The 15,139-nt window shown below is 47.6% G+C and overlaps 1 protein-coding gene across 1 annotated transcript; it reads left to right on the forward strand.

Annotated features, from left to right (window-relative positions):
• The first annotated feature begins 2,284 nt into the window (after window positions 1-2,284).
• On the forward strand, window positions 2,285-15,069 carry ilvbl (ilvB (bacterial acetolactate synthase)-like). Its single transcript, XM_006642231.3, has 15 exons — window positions 2,285-2,826; window positions 4,050-4,251; window positions 4,730-4,857; window positions 5,586-5,724; window positions 6,327-6,438; window positions 6,781-6,880; window positions 7,365-7,462; window positions 8,259-8,395; window positions 8,647-8,781; window positions 9,564-9,678; window positions 10,334-10,503; window positions 11,381-11,451; window positions 12,193-12,264; window positions 12,514-12,619; window positions 13,016-15,069. The coding sequence occupies exons 1-15, from the start codon at window positions 2,713-2,715 to the stop codon at window positions 13,192-13,194; spliced, it is 1,878 nt and encodes a 625-aa protein (XP_006642294.2). The 5' UTR covers window positions 2,285-2,712; the 3' UTR covers window positions 13,195-15,069.
• Window positions 15,070-15,139: the final 70 nt, after the last annotated feature.

A 15,139-nucleotide genomic window follows, 5' to 3' on the forward strand; every position in this document is an offset into this window, starting at 1 on the left:
TTACGTACCGCCCAGAAAATGCACAGGCGTCAGGGGTAACTGAGCCGGCGGGGAGACTTGATAGTGGTCTCAGATGTGTGACGGAAGATGTGTTTTATGTCTGTTGTCGGTGCACATGAAGCTTTATTTGAGGTGATTTTCGCCATTGGATTTGCACATAATACAGTATATCTGAGCTCACCCCCTGTAACTCTCGCAGGAGACCGTCTCTGAAATCCGTTCTGCATTTATTCATTCTGCGGTAAAAATGTTTTGAGAGGGCATTTAAAAAGCTGGGCTTCGACTGTGCCCCCAACCCCAGGCAGTGAGAGTCAGAGCAGGGCGAGGCTGTGTTTCAGATAGTTTCTAGACTAGAAGGTGATGGTGCAGCTCTCCTCACGCAAAGAGATTGCAAAACACGACTGCAGTCCAGTTGCACAAATTTTCACCTGTTACCCACACAGCTTCCGTGCGCTTCATACCCCTTAGATTTCAATACTTACCAACGCTAAACCATAGCCACTGTAGCCTGAAGGAAGATTGGTGCAAATGTGTATAGCCTTAACCTTTGGCGCACTGATGTAATTTGCTACCACACTAAATATCCAAATCTATTAGCAACTGACATAGTCTGAGCAGTATACTGTCCATCGAAAGAGATTTTACAATCTTCAGTATTCAATATAGGAAAAAGTATAGTATAGGAGAGAATAAACGCTATTAAGATATCTTCATGTTCCCCCTAAGAGAAGGTAAACATCTCAAGGCTCGACTGGAAACTCCTGGACTCTATTTCCGCTCGATGCAAACCCACTCACTCCCCACCAGATAAGGATTGGCAATGAGAGCAAAATAAAAGCAACGCAAAGGTGAAACGCAAATTTTCACTGCCAGCGAGTCCAGATCTCCGTCAACTACAGTATACAGCAGCTCTGCTTCTTTGCATTTAATCAGACACACGGGGAACATCAGATTGCTAAACAGCCCAGTTACACAAAGCACGGCTTCAACCTTCTGATGTTGCCAGTGGTCAGAAACAGAGCGAAACCGGGCTTGACCCACACTGGGACAGGAAACCGGGTTGCGGTTGTTCATGGTCTGAGTCGACCACTAGAGGGTGCTCTTCTCTTTTAAGCAGAATTTCTACTCCTATTCCCATTAAGGTGCAAGGGAGTTTTTAAAAAGGACACAGCTAGGAAATACTGAGACATGCTAGTTAAAAGCCTCTTTGAAAGAACAAGTACAGTAGTTGCTTGCTGATGTTCGCCTTTTACGGCTACATCCAGAACTCTTCTGATTAGGGTATGATATTGGTGACAATTTGGTGACATCCAGGTGGATGCTGCACATTGGTGGTGGTGGAGGGGAGTCCCCATTACCTGTAAAGCGCTTTGAGTGGAGTGTCCAGAAAAAGCGCTATATAAGTGTAAGCAATTATTATTATTATTATTATTATTATTATTATTATTAATAATAATAATAATAATAATTTTAATTTCCTTTTCACACAAAAGCACAGAAGATACTGGTATTAAATGCAAAATCGCCCCCCACCCGGCCAAACAGAGAAACACAATTGCAGAACTGTTACTCTCGCACCAGTAACAGAGCGCTTGAACTCGGCAGACGGGGTCACTGCAGGTCAAAGGCACCGTGCACGGTCATGTGATCACCCGAAAAACAAGGCGCTATATGATATAGTATATCTCCGGAACGAAAGCAGGTCAAACGCTACTTTCAACGGCACAAACAGCACTAATGAATGAGGTGGACTTAATTGTTTGTGCTGTCTGGGGGGGGGGGCAACTTCACGGAGCTAGATAAATGTGTTAAAATACTGTTACTCTTTAATTTTTGAATCAGGAAAATGAGTTTTATCTTCTCGTCTTATGGGTGTATTTGTATCCACTTTTAAGTTGCCGTTTTTGGGGTGAACGACTACGCACTCAAGTGTAGCTATTTTATTTCTAAATGTAACGTTTTACCAAGGGCTGTGTATTAAAGTACACAATACTTGTCATGAAAACCGTCGGCGACGTTTATGTTTTTATCATAACTTTGACAACAAAAAGAGAGACTCACGAACCACATTCAAAGCTTGTGACCTTTGCCTCGATTTCACTCGGAACCAGGAAATACATCCCCGTAGAGCCTGCCCCTCCACCGACACTAAACCAAGCCTCTTTCTTCCTATTGGCCACAGGTCCCATCTATCACCGCAAACGGCGCTACGGCTTGAATTCACAAAACACTTTAGTGATCACAAGTCCCATAAGTGCTTTTTCTGCGAAGACCTTTACGGAAATTGCGGAACCCCCTGTGACAGCTGAAGGACTTCGGTCTTTCCAAATGGAATCGGGACCAGCGTGCTGTTGTGACACTTTCAAGAAGTTCTGAAGCTTTCATTCATATTTGTATTTAAAAATCCTCTCCTTTCGCCCATGTAATCGGGCGCGTTGGGATGATCTAACTCTAGGAAAAGCATGGTGTTGCTTTAACTTCTGAAGAAGCTGAGGAAATAATCATGAACGTACCATTAGGTTGCTTTTAAGTTAACTTTTTATGACATTTTTTCACTTGACTTAAACTACGTTTTTGCAGTTTGTGTCTATCTTGGGTTGTTTCGATGTATTATTATACAGAGTGCCACATGGATTGCAGTATTTGACTTTGCATCGGCTACACGTTGCCTTTTCGCTGTTCCTATACATTTGATTTCTCCGAGCAGTTGCAATGGATTACTGGAGTAGTATTATTACAGCGCTTGGGTGCCTCTGCGGTTGCGCTTGTGCGATTTTGGCGTTTGCAGTATACAAGCTTGGAGTCATCTACCAGTTCTTCCACAAGGTAAGTGCCTGTTCTGCTGGCTTCGTTTAGGACAGCGGGTTTGTCCGACCCGTCATTAAATCGTTTCTTTCTGAAACTCTGAAACTGTTTCTCACTGTGACCATTTAGGCAGGCCATTTGTTAAACTAAGACTAAATTAACAAAGCCAGAGAATGTCTGGTACCCGAGTTTGAGAATACACCTATTTTGTGAATACACAGGAAGTGTGCTCCTCCACGACCAGGATTAGAAATCCCTTGACTGGCCCTTCGGGAATGGAGTTCTATGAATGGAACAGATTACTTTATCTTTTGTCTTTAGATGTAACTCTGCTTCTTAAGAAACAGGTTACCTATAGGACTGACTGGGTTGGGGGTCTCTAGCAGGCCCTTGCTTTGGAGCTTAGGGGGTCAGTACAGTTGAGAAGAGATGCCTGAGTTGGGAGAGTGTAGTGGTTTCCATTCACTGGGGTGTCCTGCCAGGTGCGGATTCACACATGCTCGACCAGTTTAGCAGGTAAGGGGAGCAGACTCAAGTCTTTCGAAATCCTGCTCTTCGCTCCCTCTTGGGTGAGTGTGTGAGTGGTTTCGGCAGTTTGGACATGAAAAGTTGGAAAGTTCTTTAGTTCTTTCGCCACCTAGGGGGACCGCGTGTCTCTGTGGTCATGAATAGAGCAGGAGACACTTCTTTACCCAAAGTGGTGTGGGAGTGTGGAACAGGTTTCCCGCCTTGTTGCTGAAGCTGATACTCTGGCTTCTTTCAAGAAAAAAAATAGGATGAGATCCTCCACTCAGGACAGGAGATGCTTCTTATCACAAAGGGTGTCCGGAACAAGCTGCCCAGCTGTGTTGTTGAAGCCGATACCCTGGCTTCCTTTAGATTTACTTAAATTACCATTCATTATTCAGGTAATTGGAGTAGGAGCCTCCTACTCCTAGCATCACCTTTCACGAAAACCTGATCAAGTCTCAGAATCAAAGGGTCAACAACTGGAAGTCATTTTCCAGAAGGTCAAAGGGCAGTTCCCTCTGCTATAGGGCAATCTGCATCCTGTTTCATTGGCGTTCCTCAGTAAACTACCTGAAGAAAGGTTTGGGCTTAGTTCTGCAAAGCAGTGCAAAGGGCCAGGTGAGTTTCCATGGCCCGGCTCTATAGGCTTTCCAGAACTAAGACTTTCTAGGACCTGGGCTGGCTGCTCAAGACAAGCCTAAAAACCCGGTCTGCGTGTCCCTGCGGTCTCGTAGGCGGAGTCAAAGAGCCCGCGCCATGGTGGCGAGAGTGTGGCGGAAGTCCTGCGCTCCCACGGCGTGAAGTTCGTGTTCACCCTGGTGGGCGGCCACATCTCGCCCATCCTGGTGGCCTGCGAGAAGCTGGGCATCCGCATCGTGGACACCCGGCACGAAGCCACCGCCGTGTTCGCCGCGGACGCCGTCGCCAGGATGTCCGGTGAGATCCGCACTGGTTGCTCGGTAACCCCACCCCCGACCCCTGACCCCCGACCTTGACCCGGACCTGTATCTGCGCAGGTTTCCCTTTTCTTGGAATTGTCCCACCCAGTGCCAGCTTTTAAGCAACCCGCTGCAGAGATCGTGCTGTGCTTGGTTTGGTAGATTTTGCAGGAAAGCACAAAACGCCCACCTCATCCGTTGTTTCTGTTGGATTTCAAGCTTTCCTGCGCTCTGTCAGACTGCAGACAGGTGGAGAGCGCTGCAGGCCGAGAAACAGACCAAACGTCAGGTTGTTCTTGCACGTTTCTTTCCCACTTCAAGCTTTAATTCAGCTGCTTTAGGAGAATCAGAAGGCCCATCCCGCCCTAGATCCTGCAGTAGCAGGAGGCTATACTGTGTCACTGGCATGCGGGAGGACTGTGTGTGTAACGAAGGGTTAATTCCATCGTCTCTGTATCTCTCTCTCCCTTGGCCAGGGACCGTTGGCGTCGCCGCGGTGACTGCAGGACCAGGCCTGACCAATACCGTGACGGCAGTGAAGAACGCACAGATGGCCGAGTCTCCCCTGCTTCTGATAGGGGGAGCAGCAGCTACTTTGCTGCAGGTTAGCTGTTGACCTTTCCTGTACCCGTGCAGAAACAATTTCGAGAGCCGGGACTCGAGCATACGGTCCTGTATTTGTCTGTCAAAATAAAAATGGAAGGTGTTAACCGGCCTTTCTAAGTCCATACCCGTCGGTCACCTTTTTCTCTGGGGGGCGGGGGGGGGTTGTAAGGGGTAGTTATTTCTTCGACAAATGATTTTACACTTTGCCCCCACCGTGAACCTTGTCTGAAACGTATACTGTAAAACATCCTGTCCCTGAAGCCTGGGATACGAATCCCTGTAGTCAGCACGTTCTGACGTTGTGATTGCAGAAAACAGAAAATCAGACACTTTTTACATGTCTTTTTCTGCACCTTACAGCTTCAAAAGCATGTACGATTACTATTAAATTAATTTCAGATTTTATTTCGGAATTGTAAAATCCTAACTCTGTACGGAATGAGCAGGAATTTGCATTGCAAAGCCGGCTGTTCCCGGAACCAAAGATATTTTACTGGAGAGCCCAGGAAAAAGTGACATGATCGTGGTTTTTTTTTTTCATTCAAAAGTTTTCCATCGAAAGAACAGAGGTGTGTGTAGTGGTTTGAGATGAGAGCTCGTAGCTGACGGCATGTTCGGAGTGGCGTGCGTTGCTGATGGCAGTCTGTGGATTTCCCCAGTGGGTGCTGCGTGTGTGGGGTACTGTACCTCCTCTCTGAGTAACCCTCCCACCTCCTGTGTTCGCAGGGTCGGGGGGCTCTGCAGGACATCGACCAGCTGTCGCTGTTCCGCCCGCTGTGCAAGTTCTGCGCCTCGGTGCGCACCGTCAGGGAAATCGTGCCCGTGCTGAGGAAGGCCATCGCTGTCGCCCAGTCTGGAACGCCAGGTGAGTGCCCCCTATTTCAAGAGCCACTTCTTCGGGACCAGCAGGCCCAGAATCCCACTGCTGCACCCCTGGAAATGAAAGAAGCACCCTGTAGGCTGTTACATTATCAGCATGGAAGACGTACGTGTTGGTGTACAACCTCACTGTTATTGTGGTTTCCTTAGACAGGGAATACTCAGCTGGTGCACACTTAAGGATGGTGGCTCAATGTCTTTGTTTTTCAGATATACATCTATCATATATTTTCATGAACTGTTACAGCTGTGGGTCGCAGTTTTCTCTGCTTGAGGGTAGCAGGCCTGCAGGACGCGATGCCTATTAAGGCTGACGTACCAGGACGGTGCCAGTGTGTGTTAATCTGACGTTGTTGCTGTGTCAAAAGAGTCGATTGTCTTTAGAGTGGAGGAGTGGTTAGGCCTCTGACTGGTTACTGAGAGGTTAGAGGTTTAGGCACTGGAGCCAAGTTCTTCATTCAGATTGCTTTAGTCAAATATCTGGCTCTATACAGTGAGAATCTGCTGCTTCAAAAGGCATCATCCAAGTAAATGAATATTTGACGGTTTTGTAAGGGCTGATTGTTGGCTTTCTCTGTGTCTTTGTAGGCCCCGTGTTCGTGGAGTTTCCCATCGATACTCTGTACCCCTACCATCTGGTGGAGAAGGAGTTTGCTGTCAAAAACGCCCCTAAGGGATTGGTGGGCAAAGCTATCGCCTGGTAAAGAATGTTTTCAGGAGCCATTACTAGTCACTGCTTTCTGTGTCGCAGTCAAACGATTGCTGCTGCTCTCCTCCTCTGCTCTTCGCACTCCCAGGAATCTATTCAAGTTACTGTAGCGAACACGGGTTCTCGGGGGTCTCTGCTCTTGCCCCTCCTGTCCCAGTTCGTCCCCCGCCTCGGGATCGGACCCCAGTCTCTGACGTCGCTCAGCAGGGATATTGCCGGCTGAGCTAAAGAAGGTCTTCCTCAGCCCGGGGGGCCAACATCATCTGGTTTGTGGAATCTGTAAATCTGGATTTCAGATCATGTGAAAAGCTGGCCTTTCCTGTCTCCACTCAGGTATCTGCAGAATCATTTAAATAACCTGTTTGCCGGAGCCTGGGAGCCTCAGGACACCTCCCCCCTCCCTGTACAGATTCCCACGGCAACCGACCAACAGGTACAGTCGAGCTCAACCTCAGACAGCTCACAGAGGTTTAGCACCTGTACAGGTGCTCTTGGTGAGCCAGCCCAGTACAGAACACGGCGTGTGGGATATCTCTCTGGGAATTTATTCAGTCTTTTTCTTGGATCATTTATAGGTGGTATGAAAAGCGCTTTGACAGCCCATTGACAGCGTCATGTGCGTACTAGTCTTTATACAGGACAAAGTCATAACACTAGGCCCTTCAAGTGTGATAATTCCTCACTGTTGCCTTAGGCTTCTCTTAAGATGTACCACATGTTGTTCCTATGGGTTTATGTATGACTGGAAAAACTTCAGTTCAGGAAAATGGCCTCTCCCCTTGATAATGAAAATAGCACACTGAATGCATAAGTAATGGAGTGACTTGTTCACTTTGGGGAGTTGAAAGGGCAGGGAAAGGAAACGCCCATGATGTGCTCGTGTACAATAATGACGCCAAGCCCCCCTGCGCACTCAGGTCCAGCAGTGTGTGGAGCTGGTGAGCCGGGCCAAGAAGCCGGTCATTCTGCTGGGCAGCCAGGCCACTCTGCCCCCGACGCCGGCAGAGAAAATCAGGTGGGGACCCCTTGGGTTGGCTTTATGCGTAACAGGCTTTCCCGTTGAAATGTCCCCTTTTCCTCTTCAACTCAATTCAACTTTATTTGTCATTATACTTACACAGGTGCATAGTACAGTGAAAAGTGTTTCTCATTAGTCACTCAGGTGCACTATATAAATAGAACGGAAGATAAGACAATAGACAGTAACATAATAACAATAGCAGTGTAATCAAAACTGTGCAAATACACAAACAGAGAAAGAATACAACAAGACAAAAACAGTGCAAAAGTAATTCGGGGAACAGTGCAAAAATAGTACGGTGATTAAAAAATATTGCAACTAATACAGTTTTAAGTACAATTTCGGCTTACATTCAGTTGTGTATGTAGTGGTGTTGGAGTACAGTCCTTGTGGGTACAGGAAGAAGTGAGGAGAGATCATAGTATGATGGGAGGGAGTGGGGGCGTCACCAGCTTGACGGCTCTGGGGAAGAAGCTATTTTGGAGTCTAGTTGTGTGCGACTGGAGTGTCCGGAACCTTCTGCCAAATGGTAGGGGGCAAACAAGTTATAAACACTCTGAACGGCCGCCTTTGATTTGGGCAGTCGTTTGTTGTTTGGCCGTTTTCGAGTGAGAAGCATTCCAGGAGTCTAGTGGCAAGTCTAGTCAGCCTGGTCAGGAGTCGTGCAGCGGGACGGGGGGGCTTTTTAGGGGTGCGAAGGGGCGCCCGCAGACAGTGGGCCTGTGGACGCCCGTGCGCAGTAAGACCTAAAGCAAAGGTTCGGTCAGCCGTGTCCGTCCGCCACTTTCAGGGCGGCGCTGGAGTCGCTGGGCATCCCCTGCTTCCTGGGTGGCATGGCCAGGGGCATGCTGGGCCGCGACAGCGGTCTGCACATCCGCCAGAACCGCCGAGACGCCCTGAAGGAGGCCGACCTGGTGATCCTGGCAGGTAGGGCTCCGCTTGCCGGAGGGGTCACGTTCTCCACCAGCTTTGGCAGAAACCTCCCTGGCCTGGATAGCGTCTCGCCAGCGTAGCTGCAGGAGATATATGCGGCCTGGCCTTCACGCTGGGCCTCCGTACGTTGTCCCAGCTGGTTGCTTGTATCATTTTGTTAAGCGGTGGGAAATGACGGGGGCACGGGGTCAGGCAAGGGGCGGCAGTGATTTTTTCTCCCGAGTGTGCTGTTGTGTCCCCCCCAGGCACAGTGTGCGATTTCCGCCTGAGCTACGGCCGTGTCCTGAGCCGGCGCAGCAGGATCATCGCGGTGAACCGGGACAGGTCTCAGCTTCTGAAGAACTCGGATATGTTCTGGAAGCCCACCGTCGCCATTCAAGGTACGGCTCACTCTGTCAGCGACGAGCATTACGCAGGGATTGGACGGAGAATCGGGAAGAGATGAGGGGCCTTTGGTGACACTGCTGTACACACAGCTTTTGAGACGTGAACGAAATGCACACCGTTCACAGAGCTTTTCACATGCAATGTTTTCATTTTTAATCGACTGAACCGAGAGGGTTTGGGCAGTCATTTGATTGAGTGAGAGGACCCCGGCTCTTTATCAGCACCCCTGAATGAAAAGTAGACCACAAGCCCGAGGAATCGAAGGTGAGGTGCGTTTTAAACAGGCGCATCCTCACACAAAGGATTGTTGGAGTCTAGACCACACTGCCGAGCTGTTTTGGTCAAAACTGACACTCTGGCTTCTTTTTCACAAAATGGCAGTATTGGATTCTTGAATTGTTTGGCTGCTAACTACTTAATGAGCTAGAAGGGTCAAATGGCCTCTTATTTGCAGCCTTTCTTACAGACGTGTCTTAGTTTCACTGAAATTAAATACTTCCACTAAAATACTTTTTTTACCCAAACGTGGTCTTTGGAGCCTTTATGTTCTTTAGAACCAAATCCTAAAACATGACCAGGTTACCTTGGACGGCAGAATGGAGTGTTTCAGGTGGTACGGAGGGGCTCCAGGGTTCTGTCCTTACCGGAGCTCGGTACGGAAAAGAATCAGGCCCCCATTCTGATCATCTTCCCCAGACCAGTGTCTCCAGTGGCCTCGGTACGATCGGTAAGACCAGGAGTCCTGCAGCCTTCTCATGCAACTCTTTGCTTCCAGGAGACGCTGGCTCCTTCCTGCTGCGTCTCTCGGAGGGCCTGAAAGGTCACAGATGCCCTCCAGATTGGCCGCAGAGCCTGAAGGAAGGGGACTTGGCCAAGGAGAAGGCAAACAGGTACGCTTGGTCCCAGAAACGGTGCCGTGCTGGAGCTGTTTCTGCTTGCTCTTCACAGTTCATTGGCCCGAACTGAAACGCAGCAGATTTGTAAGTTACCACACTTGCCTTGGTGAAATGCCAAATATTGGCCTAGCCAAGCAGGGGGGGTTACTTTTTCTGTAGAAGGGTCCTTACTGAACTGTTTCTGTTCTTTACCCCTCTGCTCCTACTGTACTCAGTACCCCCCTCTACTGTCTCCCATCATTGTGTATTTTCATTGTGCATTTCTTGTGTATTTTTTCTTGTTGTTGTCATTCTATAAAGCGCTTTGAGAAACCACCTTTGAAGGTGCTATATAAAATACAGATGATGATGATGATTATTACTGCCAATGGGGCTAGAGAGTGCCACCTGTCCCTAATATTTTGTTTGCAATTGTGGTAACCATGTTTTTCAAGTCTTGTACTCAAGACTTTGATAAAACTAAGATCAGGACTGTTAACGTTATCGTGAATGCCAGAGTTTCCTCTGTTGTGCAGACCTGTGACAGGTGCCAGCCGAAGGGTAGGCAGAGAAGATCTTTCCGGTTAATATTCCGCTTCCTGTGCTCCGAGCCGGGACTCCTGCCCTCCTGCCTGTCCTAGTGCTTCCCTGTGTGTCCTGTCCCCCGCAGGGAGAAGGCGGCCGAGAGGACCGAACGGCACTTGAACCCCCTGCGGGTCCTGCACCGGGCGGAGGAGCTGATGGCGGAGGACAGCATCATCGTGGCCGACGGGGGCGACTTCGTCGGCAGCGCTGCCTACATCATGAGACCCAGGGGACCTCTGCGCTGGCTCGACCCAGGTCGGTCTGGAGCCCTGAACCCACCCCGCCACAAACCAGGGGCTGCGACAGCCTGTTCACACAGAACATTCCTCTGCCCTCTCCTCCACATGCTGAATCAACAACTGCGTTTATAGTGATATTCCCTTACATTTACTGTATAAAGCCCCTTTCCGGACACTCCACTCAAAGTGCTTTACAGGTAATGAATACTCCCCTGCATCCAGTGTGCAGCCCATCCTGGATGATGTGATGGCAGCTATAGTGCGTCAGAATGCTCCCCACACACCAGCTCTCAGTGGGGAGGAGAGCAGAGTGATGAAGCCAGTACAGAGAGGGGGGTTATTAAGGGGGCATGATTGGTAAAGGCCAGGGGGAAATTTGGCCAGAACAGTTTGGTTTGTCTCTGTCTTGCTGCATGTACCCCTAAAGAAAAGTGGTGCTCAGTCAGCCAACACTGAGTTCTGCTTTGCTTTTAGTGGAGAAATTTATTTTTTTGTTGTTTTAACTACGAGTGTGAAGTATGAAACGTTTCCTAAGTGTCCCGTTTCCTCTCCTGAGTCCAGAAAGGTTTCAGCTTTTGTCAAGGCCAGCATGTTTGTTAGTGGCGGCGAGGAGAGGATTATTAAAGGACCTTTTTGCTCTGATAGGACCTTTTTTTTCCATTTAAAAAAAAGAAATATCGAGCTACACTCTGGCAAGCAGTTTTGCATCAAATGGAAAATCAGACACTGTTACAGAAGTATAACTTTTCCAGGACCTCCTCAAGTGACTAGGATCATTATTCTTGTAACGTGGCTATTAAAAATGATGGGGAGGCAGTCCTAAGTCTCTTGCACTTCTGGATGATCCCAGCAACAGAATACAATGTTTTTCTTTCTTCTGTCCTCCTCAACAGGTGCTTTCGGAACCCTGGGTGTTGGTGGGGGCTTTGCACTGGGAGCGAAGCTCTGCAGACCGGAGTCAGAGGTGCAATACAGCTGCTATTTTGCCGAACAAACACCTGTCACTCTTGTTTTCTCAACAGCAACTCACACAGCAATCACGCAGTTAGCTGCACATGACCGAAAGCTACAGTGACTATTAAACACACAGAACTTCTATTGCTTGGAAATGAATGGTCCAGTGAAGAAGCTGTAGTTGTCTAGAAAAAGTCGTATCTGGGGTGATCTGCTTTTGTAAAAAAATCGAGCTAGATTTTGATCATTCGTGCCCCAAACCTTTTATTCTTGGGTGAGTTTGTTTCTTTGGTTTTTGTTTTAGAGCACTTTAACCTGTAGAAGTTCAAGTAGGGAGCTGCGTCGGCACATTTAGGATGCAAAGGAACAAGCAAAGGTTTATTCCACTCTGAAAAGAAAAGACACAACGTTCAGGTGTCTTGCCTCCACACCCGAAACGTTGTCTCTTGTCTTCTCTTTTCAGCATGGAATAAACCTTTACTTGTTCCTTTAACCTATATTTCATTATGCGGCACTTGGCCATCCTTCCAAAAAAATGTTCTGGACAAATCCATCTGGACTTGGATGTGACAATGGAGATTAGCAAGGATCTGTTCTGAGGAATGTCGCAAAGCTGTCTGGGTGCAGCCGTCTCCTCACACGTCTGCAACTGTTTGGCACTGTGCTGAGACCCCTGAGTGGGCTGGCTGTGTGTGGAAGGTCACCCCAGGCTCGTCTCCCAGGGGCTGCTTAACCAAGGCGACTCTTTCAGGTGTGGATCGTCTACGGAGACGGCTCTCTGGGGTACAGCGTGGCCGAATTTGACACCTTCACTCGCCACAAGGTACCCTTTCGCCCGACATCTCAGTTGCTCACCGTCTTGCATCCTCCCTTGGGATCTGCAGGAGTGAAGGGAATTTAAAGCACACAGTCTGTGGTGCTGGGACACACAAGGGGGGAGGTGTGGGTCCTGTTGTCCCTGCCTTTGAAGTCTTAAATGGGGAACGATGCATTGGCCTCAGTTTCCTCCCCCCGCGGACAGGTATTTTCCAGGTAGCTAGCGCACTCTTTTCTCCTCTCTTCCCCCACACAGACGCCTGTTATCGCCCTTGTGGGGAATGACGCCTGTTGGAGCCAGATCTCCAGGGAGCAGGTGCCCATCCTGGGCAGCAACGTGGCCTGCGGCCTGGCCTTCACAGGTCAGTGCCCCAGCCCCTCCGTCCTGCAGCAGCATGACAAACGGTTCACTTCCGGAAGCCATTTTTTGTATGACGCTGTCCTGAAAGGCTTTCAAGCAGATAAAGCGGGTTAAAAAAAAAGATTAAAGCTAAAGCTCATATACTGTACAACTATAGTAAATAAAGAACAATGAGTTATTGTGCCACGTAAACAAATGTAACTATTATTCCTTTACACTGCTGAGCCTGTAGGAAGAACCCCTATTTTTTTATGTTGGTACCACTAATCCAATGATTGGGTTAGTGCCCATCATCAGCCAAGAAAGAGTGTTCAAACTGTTTTGTTGACAGGCCGCCCCGTTTGAGCGGCGGGCTTGTAAAAAAAAAAAAAACATGGCTTCCGTTTCTTGCGCGCAGATTACCATGTCGTTGCCGACGGTTACGGCGGGAAGGGGTACCTGATTGGACGCGAGGAGGAGGGCCGGCTGGATGAGGTCATCGGGAAGGCGCAGCAGGAGTGCCGCCAGGGCCGCGCAGTCCTGCTCAACGTTCTCATCGGGAAAACCAACTTCAGGGATGGGTCCATCTCCGTGTAGGGCTGTGGGCAGAACCTGCACTTTACTTTTGGTTGCTTTTGTTGTCTTTCCTCTTTGGTGGGGTTTGTGCGCTGCGACCTTCTAACTAGGAACCCAGAGCTCCCTAGACAGCTACAGCAGGTTAGACAGCCTGTCCATGTCTTCTTGATGTTCCACCTTTTCTGAAATGAAGACGAAATGGCCTGGGGACTTTCCAGGATTCAGTCCCTAATTCCAGACTCCAGTGGGAAAGAAACATCTTCAGAGGCAGTGTCATGATTAATTTTCCTTCTGTAATCGGCCGCTTATTTCTGAAACCCCTTGCTACCGTAGAGAAGCACACTAAAAATGGTTGTACTTTTGACCAAGAAAAAGGGAAATGACTACACAGTACAGAGACTTTAAAAAAAAAAGACAACTGTGAGCCTGGATTTACTGTCATTTGAAGTTTTAATCTAGTTCATTGTTTTCCGTGATGCATTTATTTATCAAGCGAAAATGTCATTCTCAAAAACAAACACGCTGGCTTTAAGTTGGGGTTTTGTGTTTCTTCATCACTTTCTGGCTGTCCTTTCGCCTTTATTATTCTTAAAATAATAGTGAGAAGAGAAGTGTGTCATTGTGGATGCAGTTTAATTGAACCGAGTTTAAATTAAATCACACTGTAGTCCTATCTCATGATGTTTTTAGTGTGCTAAATGTCCCTCCTGAATACACAAAATACATAACGCAAGAAGGCTTAATGCCAGTGAAATCTCTTTCTGTTTTAATTGTTTGCTTTTAAAAAAAGATTATGGGTGTTTGAAGATTGTACTCTTACCTTGTGCTTTTACCTTCTGAATGTAAAGCTCATGAACTGTGTAATTATGGTTGTCCACTTGCAATAACAAAGGTTATAAACAAACTTTTCATCAGTTGCTAGCTAATTACCCTCACAGGAACAGGGTTATTGTCCGTGCTGTTTGCTGGCGCTTAAAACACACGGCTGAAGTTAAAATTGTATCCTAGTTCAGATTTACAGGACGGAATTGGGTTGAAAATCTTCCGAAATGATGCAGAAGCATTTAGTTCATGTGCAAGATTCCAATTCTATGCATCGAAGTGGATACTTTACTGTACTCTACTGTGCAGGCTAGCGTGTGCCCTTCATTTATTTAAATGACACTTTTTTTCCAAGGAGGGTGATAAGATCAGATCACTTTATTAGCCATATATACTTTCTTGCATTAGGAATTTGTCTAAATTGCTCTCCATGAGAAACAGATGGGGAGAGAGAAGCTTGGGGTCAGAGAGCAGGGTCAGCTATTGTACAGCACCCCTGGAGCAGTTGGGGTGAAGGGCCTTGCACAGGGGCCCAACAGAGTAAAATTCCTCTGCCGGTTGCAGGATTTAAACCAGCAACCTTCCAGCCACAGGCACAGAGCCACACCACCCAAAACCTGGCTCTCGCCTTCCAGCTAATCTTCACTGTAGTCTGTGATTTTTGGGATTGTCATTGTCATCGTTCTATATTGAACAGAGAAGAGTCAGAAATATGAAAATACAATACATTAATCCCTCTGTATTGGCTGACACAGAGAAGGTTCTTGAGTTTGAACTACCACATCTTGATGGGATCTGTTATGCTAGCAAGTATTCTGAATAGACCTATTTTTTAATTTCATTTATAGCTAATCCACCTGGTGGTGAAGGGTACTAAACAGGTTACTGGATAACTGGGAAACGTTAGGTTTATTTGTGGGGTGACAAAGCACTGACACCTTACCAGCTTTATCTTCTGGGGGTGGGTTTGCCTTCTGCCTTAAACAGAGCTGACCACAGGGTTTCAAAAAGAATGTGAGAAGTATTGGGAATAATTTGTACTTTCTGATATTCCAATAAAACAAAGATGTTAAATCTTTTGTGTCACTCTGTTTAAAAAGTTTGCCATTTCGGTGAAAAGCTGATCATTACAGTTGTAACACTG

This window comes from Lepisosteus oculatus, chromosome 23, assembly GCF_040954835.1.
Source record: "Lepisosteus oculatus isolate fLepOcu1 chromosome 23, fLepOcu1.hap2, whole genome shotgun sequence".
Taxonomy (NCBI): domain Eukaryota; kingdom Metazoa; phylum Chordata; class Actinopteri; order Semionotiformes; family Lepisosteidae; genus Lepisosteus; species Lepisosteus oculatus.